Source organism: Brassica napus, chromosome C4, assembly GCF_020379485.1.
Source record: "Brassica napus cultivar Da-Ae chromosome C4, Da-Ae, whole genome shotgun sequence".
Classification (NCBI taxonomy): Eukaryota; Viridiplantae; Streptophyta; class Magnoliopsida; order Brassicales; family Brassicaceae; genus Brassica; species Brassica napus.
In genome coordinates this window covers 42,319,521-42,337,996 of record NC_063447.1, presented here as the reverse complement: position 1 = coordinate 42,337,996, position 18,476 = coordinate 42,319,521, and the positions used below count along the sequence as shown (strand labels likewise).

The window sequence follows — 18,476 nt, the reverse complement described above, 5'->3', positions numbered from 1 at the left end:
AGTAAATGACAATAAGGGCCTTTGGTTAGTTTTTTTTAATTGAAATCATTTTTAAACATTAAATTCACATCACTTATTAAGTATCCACATCAGTAATAGAGAACAATCAACCATCCCTTTAATTACATAACATTAAAAAAAAACACAAAAACACATCACAACTTCGTCGAAGAACTAAAGGAACCCTAACCGCATCTTCCCTGAAATCGTCATCGACATTGTGTTTTACTCCGTCTTCCTCAAACTAACTCTCTGTCTTGTCTTCTCCGATATCGTCTTCCCCGAAATCATCGTCTCCAATCGTTTTTACGAAATATTTTTTGCTGTAATCTCCCGAAATCATCTTCTCAGTTGCGTATTTCAAGTTTGTGGCTGAGTTTTAATTTATGTTGTGGCTGAGTTACTTTTCTTTTACGGCTGATTTATATATGCAGTTTCGTTTATATATGCAGTTGTGGCTGAGTTACTTTCCGCCAATCTCCGAAAACCTAGCTATAAGAAGTGTGAATTCCGAGGAGAAAAGACAAATACATTCCAAAAAACACCCAGATCGACAATTGTGGGATGTATTTAATTAAGTTTGTTCGTGATTTCATACCCATATTTGGATAATCTATTTTTTTTCAGATCTGAGTGAGAGAAAATTGAACAAAGAGAAAATGAAGGAGATGAAAAGAAGTGACAGATTCAGCAGAGACGACACAGAGGAGTTCATTGAAGCTTGGATACATGGGCTTCAATTTTCTAAAGAGGATAGTAAGCCGACCAATTACAACTGAAACTATGAAGAGAGAGAGCTTCAAGTCCACTAAAAGTGTAGAAACATCATCTAAATCTCATAATAGAGATGAGAACTTTCTAAAGAGAAAACCTTTTCCATCTCCCAAAGACCATAGACCCAAGTACAAAAAGACCAACTTAACAGTGTCATAGACGCAAGTACAGTCCCAATTAGACCTCCCACCTTTTCCCTTCCTAGAGACTCTAACTTAACTTCTGTAAGATAACGGCGTCCCGAAAATTATAGCACGACAAAGTCAAATAATACCGAATAGATTTCCTCATTTTATTTCCATTGTGTTTCAAAAAAAAGGAAAATCATTTTATTCCCACTTCCCGTGGAGAAATAAACCCTAAACCCTCTTCTCCAAGTCTTTCAGTTTCTTACGAATCCCACAGTTTAACTCTTCTCACAAAGACCGATTCCTGTCACTCTGTAGTAAACTAAAAACCACACCAAGATTCTTGTGATGAAAATAGCATACGCATACATACATATGCGAGCCGAATGATCCAGAGATCATCTCTCCCTTCTTTGGCGTCAATCGATACTCTCTTGAGGCTCTGCAAATCTGAGGTCCAGCTTCGTCAAATCCATGCCAGAATCATCCGTAAAGGTCTTGAGCAAGACCAGAATCTCGTCTCCATCTTCCTCTCGTCTTCTTTTTCCTCTCTTCCTTACTCATCCTCTGTTTTCGAGCGTGTTCCTCATCCTTGCACTCATCTCTGGAACTGTCTCATCAAAGGATATTCTAATAAGTTTATCTTCTTTGACACGGTTTCGCTTCTTGTCCGTATGATGAGAGCAGGCTTGGCACGACCCGATGAGTATACTTTCTCTTTGGTTATGAAAGTTTGTGCTAACAACGGGCAGGTTCATGTTGGTTCATCGGTTCATGGGTTGGTTCTGAGAAATGGGTTTGATAAAGATGTGGTCTTGGCCACAAGTTTTGTTGATTTCTATGGCAAATGCAAGGATTTATCGAGCGCACGTAAGGTGTTCGGTGAAATGCCTGAGAGAAATGCGGTTTCTTGGACTGCTTTAATCGTAGCGTATGTGAAATCTGGAGAGTTAGAGGAAGCGAAGAAGATGTTCGATGTCATGCCTGAGCGTAATATTGGATCTTGGAATGCTTTGATCGATGGGTTTGTCAAGTCCGGAGATTTGGTGAATGCTAAGAAGTTGTTTGACGAAATGCCTATGAAAGACATAATTTCATATACCTCCATGATTGATGGATATGCTAAAGGTGGTGATATGCGTTCTGCTCGGGTTTTGTTTGAGGAAGCGAGTGATGTTGATGTTAGGGCATGGTCAGCTTTGATAACGGGTTATGCGCAGAACGGCCAGCCAATCGAGGCGGTAAAGATGTTTTACGAAATGTGTGAGAAGAATGTCAAACCTGATGTGTTTATAATAGTGAGTTTGATGTCAGCTTGTTCCCAGATGGGTAGCTTTGAGTTATGTGAACAAGTTGATACTTATCTGCACCAAATCATGGTGAACAGATTTTCTAGTCATTATGTTACACCTGCTTTGATAGACATGAATGCCAAGTGCGGCCACATGGACAGAGCAGCCAGACTGTTCGAAGAGATGCCTAAGCGGGATCTTGTCTCGTACTGTTCGATGATGGAAGGAATGGGTATTCATGGGTCTGGAAGCGAAGCTGTTCGGCTGTTTGAGAGAATGGTGGAGGAAGGTATTGTTCCCGATTCTGTTGCCTTCACTGTAATATTGAAAGTTTGTAGCCAAGCTAAGCTTGTTGAGGATGGCTTAAGGTACTTCGAGCTGATGCGAAACGAATATTGTATTGTGGCATCTCCTGATCATTATTCCTGTGTTGTAAGCCTTCTTTGCCGGTCAGGAAAGCTTAAAGAAGCCTATGACCTTATTAAAGCCATGCCTGTGGAACCTCATGCTAGTGCCTGGGGTTCGGTTCTGGGTGGTTGTAGTGTGCATGGAGATTCTGAGATAGCTGAAGTAGTTGCAAGGCGGCTCTTCGAGCTTGAGCCGCAAAGTGCTGGTAACTATGTGCTTTTGTCAAACATGTACGCAGCTTTAGACCGGTGGGCAGATGTAGCTCTTGTTAGGGATAAGATGAAGGAGAATGGGATTAAAAAGATTTCTGGTCGAAGTTGGACAGGTCGATAAGCACTACTTGGCATCTAACCGTGTCAATGGAAGTCTTTGCTTAACCTAAACAAGACATTCAAGCAAAAGGACCTAAAGTAGTTCTATCATTTATAGCACTGATTTCTTGTTTGTAAATATGTTTCACTTCTTTTGATGAAGTCATTTACTTAAACAGAACCCGCCTGAGACAGCACTGCGTCCACTGATTTTATCACCTTGTCGAATGTTTCAGAGACGTGAGATTCTGTTCAAACTGAGAAACATTAAGAGAGATGATTCGAGTGACATGTAGATTGCTAGAGGATTGAGATATACTTCATCAGTATGCTTTGAACATTGTTACCCTATTATAGGTTCCAATTCCATTATGTTCTTTGGATTAACCGTTTATGTATTTCTTTTCTTGGCAAAAACTATCTATTTCCTTATGTTGCAAATGAAAATGGAAGCGAGTAAAACTAATTATTGTGCTAGGGAATTGGCATATTTATCCGGAACCGAACAATTGAACCGAACTGAACCTAAAAAGATTCGCTTCGGGTTTGCCAATTAAACGAACAGATTCTATATCTTTAGAACCAAAGAACCATTTCGAACCAGAATCAAACTAGAACCGAATGGATATCCAAATTTCTATAGTATAATTTATATACTTACAAATATTAATCATATTTAGTTTTAAAATACTCAAATAATTCAAAATACTATTTATAAACCGAAATACCAGAAAAATAATTACCATAACATTTTTTTATCCAAAATATTTAAAATTATCCGAATTATCTAAATTTTTATCCAAAAAATCTGATATTTAAACCGAAAACCCCAAAATTTTGACTTTTTAATCCGAATTAACAAAAAAACCAAAACCGAACCGGAACCGAATGGGATCCAAAATTATTTTGGATATTAGTTGGTTCCTAACTATGTAATCCGAACCGAAACCGAATGGGATCCAAAATTATTTCGGATATTAGTTGGTTCCTAACTATGTTATCCGAACCGAGAACTGAAAAAAGAAACAAACAGAAATAGAACCGAGAACACAACAAACCAAAACCAAACCAAATTTTCTTAATATCCGAAGGGTCGTAAACCTCTAGAACCGAAAAACTAAAACGGATCCGAGAACTGAATGCCCATAGCTAATTGTGCTCATGTGAAGTGGTTAAGAATGTAAAGATCTATGTTTGGACTTCACATGTAAGCATTTTCCTTTTGCTTCCATACAGAGACAATCCTTTTTGTGCTTTCAACATAAGATATCTCATCTAATTCATATTATTATTGTATCTTATTCTGAGCAGGAACATGATAGTCTAATATAATTTTTCGATGTCAAAAAAAAAAAAATCTTATTCTGAGCTTTCTTTCTCTCAAACCTCATTCATGGTTGCTATTTGGGATATTCGAAGCAATTAGAAGGTTAAAATGCTTAAAATGACATTAGCTTATGCTATTCATATATTTTTATGTTTGTTTTATATTTTTTTACCAAAATAAATTTATAAATGGGTTGACATCACTATTCTTTTTATTCTACTGACACCAACACATAGTTACCCAGACTTTTAGGTTCGTCAATTTTATCTTGAAACTAAAGAATGATCGATTGTCCACAATGTTTTAATTAAATTTAGCAAATCACATTTAATTAACATAATCATATTTAATATAAACTAATTGCTCATACTCTAACCCGAATATTTAATTAACCCCAAACATCATACCTAACACACGAACCTTAAATCCATATTTTCCCAATGTCGATAAACCTCATCGTTGTCTCTCTCTTTTACTGAAATTAAGGTTCATAGAAAGTGGAAGGTTAAGTACTGAAATCAATATGGGAAAATATTTTAGAATGAGTATTCGTGGCTCCTCCTCAAGGCAACAAACTGAATCAAGAGAATAATTCAATGAAATTTCGACAAGGTGATGCTGTGGGAACATGATGGTGACTTATGAGTCGAAGACAGAGGAGAATCCATACGAGATTATATCGATGTGATGTTGATTTACAGGTACACATGACTCCTGGTTAATGAAATTCTTAATTTCAGTTGTTGGACTAGTTCTTTGGTTTCGCTGCAGAGAAAATTTGAAGATCATCTCAAATGGGTTGATGAAGCATTGCTTGATGAGATTCATAGGATATATGCAGTAGAGTAGGCTTGCAGGCGATATCGATTATTGGAGACAAGATTCAATGAAGACATTGGAAGATGATGCTATGAAACATGATAATTTCCCTAATGTTGGTTGCATAGGAGCCATTAAATGGATTTATGGGAAGTTCTGTAATGGAGAAGAATGAAATGCAAGGTATATAACGGAGAGTGATGTTAATGGAGAATGTTAAGCTCTTGTTTGTGTTGCCATGTATTAACACATACTAACGATAATAAAACATCTTTAAGTAAATCATAAAAAGTTGAAAAACACACATAACCGTAGCAGTACCTAAACATTATTGAGTCACTACAAGCTGAGAATAGAGACAAAAACTAGAAAAATACATAATCTCTTACATTAGAAAAATTAGAAAACATGTCATAGCGATACAAAGAAGACCTTTTCATGCTTAGTTTTTGCTTGTTTTGGATGGTTGTGTCATTGTAATGACATCAGGACCATAAGAGCTTCCACGTTCCTGTAATAGGAACACGTTCCAAGGTTATAAACTTATTCAAAGTAGTTAAGTAGAAATGCATTGAATGTACATGTTCTTTTGCTTCGGTCTTAATCTTTTTCTTCAGATTCATAGAATCACTATAAGTCATTCTCAGTATTCAAGCATTTTGACCTCCTATTTTGTGATTCTGAGCATTGCTTGCCTTCTAATTGTCTCCAACATAGATACACTCGCCTTAGATTTAGCTCTGATAAAAATGGCGTTGAATGACTTTCTCGTGTTGGTAGCAACATTCTAACAACAACTTCTAAGTCTATAATATGCCAAGAACCAAGTCTTGGGTTCATTTTTCAAATATTCATATAGTATTTAAACTTACAGAGTTCCTTCTTGAACTGTGTCGGATTGTAGATTCAAGCTAGATTTCACACCATTGATTTTAGAAGATCTTTATTCTTGTGCTTCTTCTTCAATTTTTTCACACTATGTTTCCCACACTGTCTATGATCAGCGTTTAGTAACTCATATTTAATAGTGCTTATGAATCCCTGAAATGTTACATAAGTAAATTATCAGCCGTTAAAACAAGTTGTTTTGAGTGCAAATACTGATTTACTTACCTGTGAGCTGTTGGATATAAGGACAAACTTGTTGCCATCTCCAAGACTGAGATCATGCTTGAGTCACTTGATAAACCATAGCCATGTATCCACAGTCTCGGATTGTACCACAGCCCAAGCAACCAATTATATCTTGATTATTAGCGTCATGTCCTACAACAGTAAGTAATATACTTTTCACTGCAGCCTTTAAAACGTTTCATCAAGCCTTATGATCGGCTGATATAATACCCTCTTCAGCAGCTTCTAAGCTTCTCAAATCAAACATAGAACCGATCACATACATCCTCTTCAGCAGCATTACAAATGGTATCAAGAAATACACTTGAACCCGGGTTAGTCTTCTTAATACTCTCACATAACCTCAGAGATGAGCAGACTGATATGCGTACTCCTTGCTAAGTTATTTCAATAATAACACTAGATCTCGATCCGCGCAACCGCGCAGAGTTTTGTTTTCATTTATTTTTATATAAATATTTTGTTTTCAATTCTAAATTGGTATATATTATAATATATATGTGTCTATCAATTTTTAAAACATAATAAGTTTACGGTATATTTTTTCATTGAATAGATTGTTTCAAACTTTCACATGTATTTGTATCTTCTTCTATATATATATTTTTCGGATTATTATTTCATTATTAAAATCGTAACTATATATATAAAGATTAGTAAAATATTTTTTTATTGTCATATTCAAAGATATTGTAACATTTCACAAATTTTTTAAAAAAATTTAAAAAAAAACTTTTCGCTTCATAGATTTATATTATCGAGTAAATAATTAAACATTTAATTTTGTTTAATTTTTAAAATAAACTATATAGATTAAAATTTGTTTTCATTTGTTTAAGTTAGTAAAGATTAATTACTGTTGGATAATATAATTTTTGTTATTTAAAAAAAAAATTATAATTTTAAAAGTTAACATCGACAAATATTTAACATACGGATGTATAGTATTACAACATTAAATTATATCTATTTAATTTATATTATCTATAAATTCAATGGATCATCTATAATTTAAATCCAATTATTGATAGCTCAATAAAAATTTCTGGTTTGCCCAAAATTTAAATGATAAGATTAGAGATTAAATGTAGCATGACTTTTTATGAATAGGTCCATTAGATCAATTTTTTAAAAAATCACGCATGAATTAAGGTTGTCACTTCTGTTTTAATATATAATATTCTTCCTTTTTTTCATTGATTCCTTGATGATATTAGTTTCTACTTCTCCTTGATATGCTCTTGGATATTCTCAAGCATTATACCACTGTTCAATTTGTCAAGGAAAAACCTAGCTATAACCGGACTTTTCAACGCTTACGCACTAGGCGTACAACTATGATATCTAAGTTAAGCTTCGTCCTATCCCACCTAACTTTCTGAATGTTTCGACTTTTGCTCAACCCGTTATCAGATACCGCCTCTTTGAACTCGAAACCCTACCAGCAAGTTGTTCCCACTTCTAGTTTTATCGGATTTTGCGTCTTCTATCTCCAGCATCGAACTCTTCTTCCTTTTCATCTGAGCTTTAAGCAATTATTTTCCTCCCAATGAACTCTTCATCCTCAAAATCAGCGACTAATTGCTCAATGTCATACTTGTAGCAATTCTCAATCTCTTCTTCCCTTCACCATAATTGATTTTCTCATTGCATCTTATTTGTACCTCCTTTTTTTTCCATCCTTGAAGTGTCAGCAACATGATCTCTCCATTCTCAATTTCTCTCTTCTTTATATGTCGTCAAAGTTACAAGAACATGAACCCAATTTTCTCCATTTCCCTTTTTATCCTCCACTGGCGAAGATAGAACCCTAGATTCTCGATTCTCAGATGAGTACTAAACCTAAACCCACAATTGTCACTCCCATCAACTCGTGATTTGTCTCGAAGAACCTTAACTGCCAAATCTATTTGCTCTCAACAAATAAGTTGAGAGATTTTGGCTTATAAATATATCGGGTTAGGGTAGAATCGGATTAGGGTCATGATAAGTTAAAACAGGATCTGATTGGCCACGATCAGTTTTTGGTAAACATGATTTGGGTAATTCAACGCAATAACATGGAATGGATAAAAAATGTGGACAATCGATCAATTTTTAAAAATAAGAAATAACTTGACGAGTCTAAGAATTTGGATGGACCGCATGTTGTTGTGAGTAATACATCAAGAATAGTGATGTCAATCCCTAAATCTCTTATTAGTAATTGCTAATAAAACTTACAAACACTACTTAAGTTCAATTATACATTAATAAAAATAATCAGTTTAATAAGCAAATTAGGTAAATTATTTTCACAATATAAATTTTAAAAAGGTTTTGTACATTTTAGTACACAACTTAAATAGCTTAAACAACTCAATATTGGACATAGCGCATTCATAGAACAAAAAAATACTGGGGAATATTTTATTGTATAGAAAGGAATATGGTAAATGCAGAATGTGAGTCCAACTACAAAGATACAACTATCTCTCTCTATATGGAATAATTGATGTATCTACCAATGGACCCAAAAGCAAACACAACAACTACTCTTTTTTTTTTGTTTTTGTGCACCAGACAACAACTACTCTTTTTCTCATTTTTATTAATTGTTTTTCACACACCCGTACTTATTTATTTATAATTTTATTTTGTTATTTTTCAGCCTTTCCCTAGGCCACTATTAACGTGTACTCTCCAAATTCCACAAACCAAATAAAGTTATAATCAAAGAACGATGCTTCCATTCCCCAACTACTACGTTTCAACACCAATTATGTCCGAGAAGAAGAACATAAGCAGCAGCAATAATAGTAAGAGAAGAAAGAAGAGATGGCCACCGACAGTCTTATCTGGAGGGGGAAGAGGAGGAGGAGGAGGAGGAGATGAGCTAGCGACGGTGAAAGCTGCGGCGTGGGTTTGGTACCAAAGAAACGAAGGGAAACCAATGATTAGAGAATTTGATATCACGACAAGAGCCACAAGAACACCTCGACCTTCGCGGTACAAGCTTGAAGCCAGCAAGAACATGATTTTATCCGAGAATAGGGTTTCTAAGTCAGACACTAATCATTTGTCGCATGAAGATCAAGAAACCAAGTTCTCTAGTCTTCTTGACCCTTATGAGATCATGAGCATCTCTAAAAGGATTGACGAGGGATCGTTACCCGCCAATCCAACAAGTAGTTTCCGTCATGATAATGTTTTACTGCAGAATAAGCTAGAAGATGATCATAGTAAGAAGGAGAATCGGGTTGTCACGAAAATGAGCATGAGAAACTTGTGGAAAGGAATGATTCTGATGGCGGCTCCAAGGACAGTTTGTGGAAGAAGTGATGACGTGGATATTGAGGCTTATCGAGCTAACCCAAGAACATTAAAGGTAGCACCCACGAGTGCCAAGACTCGAACCGACCGTCGTTTAACTCTATAGTCTCTATTCTTGTGTCTGGATATTTAAATGTTAAGAATGTCTTCTTTTATACAACATTTTAAGGATTTAAGCAAGTTTTATTGATTACTCTTAAGTCTTAACAGAACGTGGAAGTCACAATTTCATGAATAGTATCAGTACTAGATACATTGGATTTTCCAGTCCAGTTAAGAAAAAACCTCAAAAGAAAGTTACAAATCCTATTAGAAGATTTTTTTTTAAAAAAATACTTTCATTTAAAAATGTACATAAATGCTAGTGTGATAACTTGTATCATCATATCATGTAATTGTATATGAGCTGGACAATCTATATACATCTCTTATTAAACTAAAGTACAAAATAATACTTTGCCTATTTTTAAGTGGATTTTTATAGATTTTTATTCTTTTTTTACTAATTTTAACCAGTTCGTTTATTATTTTCGTTTAAATGTTTTATTACATCTTTTACATTTTTTTCACTCTTCCAAATTACTTCATTAGTTGTATTTACCATAACAATTTGATGTCATTTATTTTACGTATTAACAATTCACGTGTCATTTAAATAAACAGTTAGACATGTGCATTCAGATCTACATTTAGATATAGATCAGTTTTTACGGGTATCGAGTTTTTGGATTTTAAAATTAAACTATGTTCGGATATTATAAATTTTCGGATATGGTTCGAATTGAATTCTTCTGACTCTGGGTAAGTTTTTAGGAACCTAAAAATATCTAAATAATCTATATGTTTAATAATGTCACTAAATAATTAATAAAAAGATTAAAACTAACACCCACATGGATTTGCAGGTCAAGATCTAGTATTAATTTATAAGAATGACGATGTTTACAAAAAAACATTAAAAATGAAACGAGGGTAAAGATAAATTGTGAGACATAACGATTTCTTCGTTCCATTTTCATTGTTAAAAAATAGTGACTATTAGATCTTAAATCCACTAAAAAATTAGGGTTATAGTTTATGTTAACGGATCGAATGTCTACTAATGATTTTATGTGGAATATATATATGAGATGATACTACTATGGTGACCCATCTTATTCTATGAAAAATTTACATTTGGAGACACTTTTTGACTTATTACATGGAGAGTCACTTCCCATATAAGACACACTTTCATCTTGTTCTTTGTCTATTATGTCCTCTAACTTAACTTAACTTTCTAAAGCTAACTTATATCTTTCAACTAAACGATGCATATGACTAACTCCTAACTTTTTGATAGATTTATGGGTCCCTCGATTTATTACAGATTTATCTGAAAAAAAAAAATTCTTAAAATCCACGAACCAACACTTTCTCTATAGTATTTCTCTACATAATTATAAATTGCTCTTCTTTCATCAATTGTCTTCATCTGTATCTTTTTCTATTAAACTCAGAGAAAAAAATCAGTAGCTCTTTCCAACTCCTCCTCTCTCGCCACTAGATCTTTCTATGGCGGCCTTTCTCACCGTCACGTCAACCATCAATCCTCCTTCACTGTTCATCACTCCGTCAAATCTAAGTCCGTTAACCTCGTCATGGCAGTTCACACGGCGGAGTCATCCAGAAATGACGTTTCACTCAAAGACTCTGTTTCTCCTCCTGGTGCATTGAAATGGACGCAAGAGAATTGGAAATTGAAGAAAGAACTTTTCCACATAACTTCGTCTACAAAACTTCGTCCACAAGAAGTCGTCCACGAACTTTTTGTAGGATTAATATGTATATACTTCTTTTTGTTTTAAATCAGAAACACGACAACAAACTATATGATTGGAAAAAGTTGTAAAAACAAGTCTGTTTGCACGTTGTCTTTCAACCATCTCTATTCAAGATTATTGGGTCCACGAAACTCGTACAACTTCATTTGTCCACAACACTTTTGTCTATATTGACGCACATATATCTTCATATTGTGTAAGCCTCCACGTAGTCACATGAACAAGTTTATGTAATTCGCTCTGATGTTGTTACATTCACACACATGATGTCCAGATGAGGGAAGATGTCTATGTCAGTTCTCAATTCCCTGTAGTCAGCCAATACGAGCTCCAGTAACATGACCCTCTCAGCAGTGATCTGAACATAATGTCCGCAGCACCTATCCTTGATTCCTCACCACTTCACAACTTGTTTGACCACTGCTCGTCGCCTAACCACACAACCCCCATCCACACATCACCCGAACACACACTTCGAACCTACTCCACTCCTGACCACACATCACCTGTCCACCTAACCTCTGACCATAAGGCTGCTGAACAGTCGACACGTAACCATGACTTACCCGACCACAACTCACCCAACCACAACAGTCTCAGCAACCCGTCTCCTGCAGCCACACATGATACACTTAATGTGCACCTTTTGTTTTTGCTCTTAATGTGCCCTTCGGCTTATGTTTACTCATGTATTTTAATTCCACGAACTCAGTATGTGTGGTTCTTTTGGTATTTAAGTAACATATTACGTACTCATGTTTACCTTCATCTCATGTCCACAACTGCGTGTCCACTACAAACCTAACCATTGATTCAATACGCAAACAACGCCTTCGCACACATCCACACCAATCCCATCCAAAACGCAACATTTTGTTGCCATCCTCGAAAAAATATCCCCAATTGTTAATAAATATCTCTTCTTCGTCTTCTCCTTTGTCTCCAGATCTAGAGAAAAACTAAAACAATGATTTACACAGAAAGTCCCAGTAAGCTTTCCTTAACAACATCCATCTTCTACGAAATTAGCTCGTACACCCAACATGTCCAAAAGCACAAGCATCAACATAACATCATCCACACAAGTATGCAACAATGTTACTAAGACTGCAAGGAAACCAAATTTATTACGACCCACGCTATACCATGATAAACGATTCTCAACCATTAGATCTTGAAACTAATAAGAAATCCAACGGCCCAGGAAGAATCCCATAAACCCATATACCTACTTTTATTCTTACAACTTTTTCAGAAAGCTATTTAGTTTCTCTACAGTTGATTCCTTAAAGGAAACATTCTCTTCCTATCACAACTGGAAAGTCATTTATGTCCAGATAAATACAGCTGCTCCAACATTGTGTCCCATTACCACAGTGTGTCTCCTGTTAACAAAAGTGATAAAGTGTCTTTTTATGTAAACGTCTCTTCTTCTATTTGGCTGTCTTTTTATAGGTGTTGAAGGATAGATCATAATCGTGATCTCTGATGAGTATTAGGTATTTCAAAGTTTGTATTTATTAATTACCCCGATCTCCTTTAGTTTTGATTTGACCATGTCAATTCCGGGCGCGCAGTCCTTATAGCTTGGGATAGGCCTATATCTGTCGTGGGCTTTTTGTCTTTTTCCAAATCTTGTGATACTGAACTGGCCACTGGGTCTCTAGTAAGGTAAAACCCACCTTTAACAGTGATCAAAAAAGAACTCAAGCGGTCATGCCGGAAACTACTAGTCGGGTTGGCGGTAAAGATCTCTCGTCTATCCTCTTAGAGATGCTCATGATCTCATAAGGGTCAAGAAGACTAGAGAACTTGGTTTCTTGATCTTCGGAAAAAAAAAGACTAAGCCCTTGTTTCTAATAGAAAGAAATATTACAATTTGTTATTGTATGAAATTTTAAACAATTTATCACAGACGAAGAAAAATCGTGAGACATAGTATATGTCACATAGAGACCAAAAAATAAAACTAATGGGCTGACAACTGGGAGTAGATTCAATCCGTAACATGAGTGTCGTCGTTGTTAGTAGAAAGGAAAATTAGTAAAATACTAGTATTTGAAGAATTAGATGCTCCATGATCAAGTTGCTCATTTGTTTATGAGTTTATAAAGGTGTGTTATGGTTTTTTTCTGTTTCCAGAAGGCACAAGTAGACATGTCAATTAGGGCCGAAGCCCGTAGTCCGAGTCCGCCCAGCCCTAAAAATTACCGGGCTTAGGCTTAGCTTTATAAGCCCAAAAAAAATTGGGCCTTTCGGGCTAAGCCCATTTGGGCTTTGGGTATTTTGGGCTTAAGTCCGTTTGGGCTAGGGCCGGCCCGAAAACCCGAAATTTATATTTTAGCGTAAATATTATCCTTCTTTCTTGTAATCGAAACTATTATTAGTATTGATATATTATTTTAATATTTTTATCTAAACTCTAATAAAGCAAATATAAAAGTTTTTAATGCACTTTATTGTTTCATCATTACAAGTGTTACATTTTAAATTTTACAAAAGTACATTCTTCTTTCATGTACAACATGTTTTTATTTTCAAAATATAAAGTATAAAACGTTTGACCATGTTTATCATAAATTTTGTTCTCTTATATTTTTTGTTTTAATTGATATTTGATTATTTAAATCTTATTAAATTTGGTTTGTGTATAAAATGTTTTTAAAACATACGAAAAAATAAAAAATTTGTGATAGACAAGAAAATTTTAAACTCACTTTATATTTTTTTTATTTTTTAAAAATGAAACTCTTTTTTTAATGAAAATTCACATGTATTAAAACGATGGAAGTGACAATGACAAATTATTTTTCGAAAAGCCCACAAAAGCCCGAAAAGCCCTGTAGCCCTATAAGGGCCGGGCCGGGCTTTGAATTCTAGGCCCAAATTATTTTCGGGCCGGGCCGGGCCGGGCTCAAATATTTACGGGCTTAGCGGGTTTGGGTCGGACCGGGCCGGACCAGCCCGAATTGACACCCCTAGGCACAAGTAAGCTATGTGCTGTCTTGGGTTCTGGTGTTGTTTTAAGTTTGGTTTGTTTTTGTGAGTCCAGAGACTTTATTTCTCATATATAAGCAATGATTTTCCGGTGAAAAAAAAGTTTCACTTTTACGTTAGAAAAAATGTAAAAACGGACATACTCTGTTGACAATCAATTTTTTATTTGATGACCTTATTTCTCATATACCCTGTTCGGAAATACGCTAGGCGCTAGTCGGGCGGCGATCCCGGGCCTAGCGAGTTACCAGAAAATCGGGGATTAATCGGGGTATACGCGGGGCCTAGTTTAATTATTATTTTATTTATTATTATATTTAAATTAAATATAAAATATAAATATACTAGAATGTGATAGTTTTTTGAAAAACAAAATTAATTATTAGCTTATGTTAATACCATACAATTGAAAAACAAATTAATCTAGACTAGTTTTTGAATATTCATATATGTATACGTGTATATATATTAACATTTGCGTACAAGTAGCAAAACATTGCTGTTTCTCAGTGGTAATGTCACATGTTCTTAGGCCGAGTAACCCGGGTTCGAACTCCCCCATCGATTGTGGAGGAAAAGAGCTGCAAAATCTTACTCTATATAATAGAGTTCACATATTTTGAAAAGGATAAGATAATTGGGGTTCGGATTTCTTCTAAAACCTGACATATACTTCAAAATTTATTATTAATGTCTATATGACCGGGCCGATTAATCGGTAAATGAGCCGATTAGTTGGTTAATGGGCCGATTAATCGGTCTAATGGGCCGAGTAATTTGAGTCCGAGTTTTTGGGGCGATTATACCAAAATCGCCGCGGGTGATGTCCGAATCGCGCCTACTCGGACGCCTAGGCGGCCAGGCGGCCGCGTTTTTGAACATGGCTCATATATAAGCAATGAACTTCCTGTGGAAAAAAAAGCTTTCACTTTTACGTTGGTAAAAAAAGTAAAAACCGAAAAATACTCTGTTGTTAATCAATTTTTTTTTATGACCAAGAAGTTCCGGCAAAGCCCATAATCCCCTTAGGGCAAGGCCCATACCATGTAATATAACTCTCTTTTGGAGAGCAAGATCCTCCGAAGGGCTTAACCATTAGACCAACTCAACGTTGGTGGTGACAATCAATTTTCTTTGTTTTATATATGAAAGAGCTTGAAAATGTAAGATGTTTTTGTCCATCTTCTTACCAAAAACACTAAAGAGAACATAAAATACTTAAACATAATTTTAGAAAAATAAAATTTGGACCTGAACTAAAATTTACTTAGAAGGGAGGGACCATGCCAAAACACTTGCTCCACATTGGAGCCCAATGTAATTGGTAGGAGCTTGGAGTGTAGCTTTTTAAAATTAATAATAAAAGAGATATTGACTAACTATCAACCATTATATTTTTCACATATATAAAGATTATAAAAGGGAAAATATGAATAGTAGAATGACTTTTTGTTGTAAAAAACAGAAGAAATAAATAAGAACTAGATTTTGACTTGCGCAACCGCGCGGGTGTTTGTTTTCACTGGTTGCGCAGGTGTTTGTTTTCACTTTTCTATATATAAATTATTGTTTTAGAACATAAATGGTATATATTTTTAACGTTAATCATATACTTAAATATTTATATAACTATTTCAAATACAATAATTTTATAGTTTACATGTTATAATTAATCAATTGTTTAAACCGTATCTATTTGTCACTTCTTATTATATATTTATCTTATTGTATTTGCATTTATTTATTATGCAAATTAATATATTCATGAGAAAATATATTTAAAAATTATTTTGTATTTAATTTATGCTAAATTCTGACTCGTCTTTCAAAACTGGATTTCTTTTTACAAATATTTTTATGCTTATTCATTTTAGATATTCATGAGATAATATATTACTGTATATACAAAAGTCTAAGATATGTTAATTTTTAGACATGTATTATATAGTTTGTTAATTTTAATTTGTTCTATCATCATATTATATTTTAAAATAAATAGTTTATATTTATGAAAATAAAATTTATAAATTTATTAATTGAATATAATTTTATCATATTTATTTTAGTATAATAATTGTATTTTAACATGATCATGACTATAAAGTAGATAAAATAGAAATACATTAAATTATTGTTAAAATATTTGTACACAGATTTATTAGAAATTTTAAAATATAATATATAAATATATATTATATTTAAAATGAAAATATATTATGATTAAATTAGTTACAAAGATTTTATATTATTAACTTTAAAGAAATACATGTTAATTTTTATATATACTTTGCTAATGTTAACTCATCTTACCAACATATTAGATTTTATTTTTGAACATAAATATTTTATAATTACAAAAGTAAAATATATAAAATATATAAATATATAAATTTAATACAATTTTATTATATTTAGCTCAATATAATAATTTTATTTTAATATGATTGATTATGATTATATAATAAATAAAATATTATAGATTTTTTTTATTTTTTATTTTATGAACAATAACTGAATGTATTATTGTATAATAATATTTTAAACTAATTTCGAAATTAGTGAAAATATTTAAATATAATTTCGAAAATGAAGATCTTGTAAAAATCTTTTAAAACAGATTTATTAGAAATTCAAAATAAATATATTATATATTTAAAATGAAAAGATATCAAAAGATATTATGATTAAAATATTTAAAAGATTCTATTTATTATTAGTCTTAATAAAATACATTTAATAAGATTTCTAAATGATGGTTCAAATTAAAAAAAAAATCATACATGAAAGAAGTCATGACTTCTGTTTTAATATATAAGATATATATGTTTTTTTTGGTAAAAATGTTAAGATTTTATACCAATTTTCAGAATTTTTAATAGAAGTTACACAAATACAAGTAGCGGAAAAATAAACTAAGCAACAACTAGAGAAGGGAAGAAGAAGTAACTCCTAAAATCTAGCAGTCATATGAACAATGAAACTCAAAGCTACTAGCCGAAATCTGAAGTTGAAGCTTGACCAAAAAGAGCATTGCCAAATGGTGGTGGTACCTTTGATATAACATTAGACCACGTCTTGGTAATTTTGGCTTCCCCGCAACACTGCTCCAATTGATTGATACCACTCCCGGAAAGCTTTGCAAACTCAGTCGATGGAAGCCACGCCTCCCAACTACCACCGGCAGTAGGAGACCCTGATCTTCGAGAACAACACGCCTCTGCTCCAAATAGTAGCTCCAAAAGCACCAACTGGAAAGACCCGCCTAGACCTCAGGAAGCCACACTTATTCGGCTTGACTTCCGAAAGCAATGCGAGCCACAGCAAAAACCGGGGTGCAGTGAGAGCCACATCTTGTCGTCATTCCTCTTAACCTGCAGCACAGACCGATGATTAACCCACTGATGTGAGCCAAGGGGTCCAACAGCAGTGCTGGGATGATCAATCTTCATACGAGCCTCCCACAGAGTACTGTCACTCCAATGACCCAAGGGAGCTCCGAGTAAACCGCCTCGCGCTAACACCGAGAACCGGGGCTAGCTCCACAGTGCCTCATCAATTCAACACTACGGGGGAGAATCTGGAGAGAGACATGGCAAGACGGAAAGAAGGACACACCACTATCACAACGAAGTGGTTGACAACAAAAGCGGCGAGAACTGAGAGGACAGAGCTGGAGCCATTGTCGGAGAGGTCCAAGGCAAAGGTCATAGACGGCCCCGCCTCAGAACAGAAACCAACAGCAGCACATGAACCATCAGAGCGACAACAGCTACCATGCGGCAACGGCTATCACCAAGCACGTGCTCCGGAGAAACATTTCGGACCCAACTTGACCTGATAGAGAACAGAGGTCGCACAAAAACTCGACACCAAACAAGTGAAACCACCACACCACCGGTCTGCTCCTCCACGGACCCGGAGCCTGATGCCAAGCCACCGGATCTGGAGAGAGGAAACATCCACGCTCAGCCACCCGCTCACACCACCGAGGAGGAGTAGATCTAGAAACTGGAAAACGCAACCCACTCCTCAACGAAACCCAAAACGCCGACTCCCCACCAAGCTCTACCATCCAGACCTCGTCGTGACTCCAACCTTCGTCTAGTTTCGCCGGAGAGCCAGCATCAGAGACTCCCAGATCTGCTCAACAT

At 34.8% G+C, this 18,476-nt stretch overlaps 2 protein-coding genes across 2 annotated transcripts; both read left to right on the top strand.

Annotated features, from left to right (window-relative positions):
* The first annotated feature begins 794 nt into the window (after positions 1 to 794).
* On the top strand, positions 795 to 3,089 carry LOC106394710 (putative pentatricopeptide repeat-containing protein At5g37570). The gene has a single exon (XM_013835278.3). It carries the CDS (start codon positions 1,289 to 1,291, stop codon positions 2,933 to 2,935), a length of 1,647 nt encoding a protein of 548 aa, XP_013690732.1. The 5' UTR covers positions 795 to 1,288; the 3' UTR covers positions 2,936 to 3,089.
* A 4,469-nt stretch (positions 3,090 to 7,558) lies between these two features.
* On the top strand, positions 7,559 to 9,698 carry BNAC04G30210D. The gene has a single exon (XM_013850056.3). The coding sequence runs from the start codon at positions 8,916 to 8,918 to the stop codon at positions 9,609 to 9,611; it is 696 nt and encodes a 231-aa protein (XP_013705510.2). The 5' UTR covers positions 7,559 to 8,915; the 3' UTR covers positions 9,612 to 9,698.
* Positions 9,699 to 18,476: the final 8,778 nt, after the last annotated feature.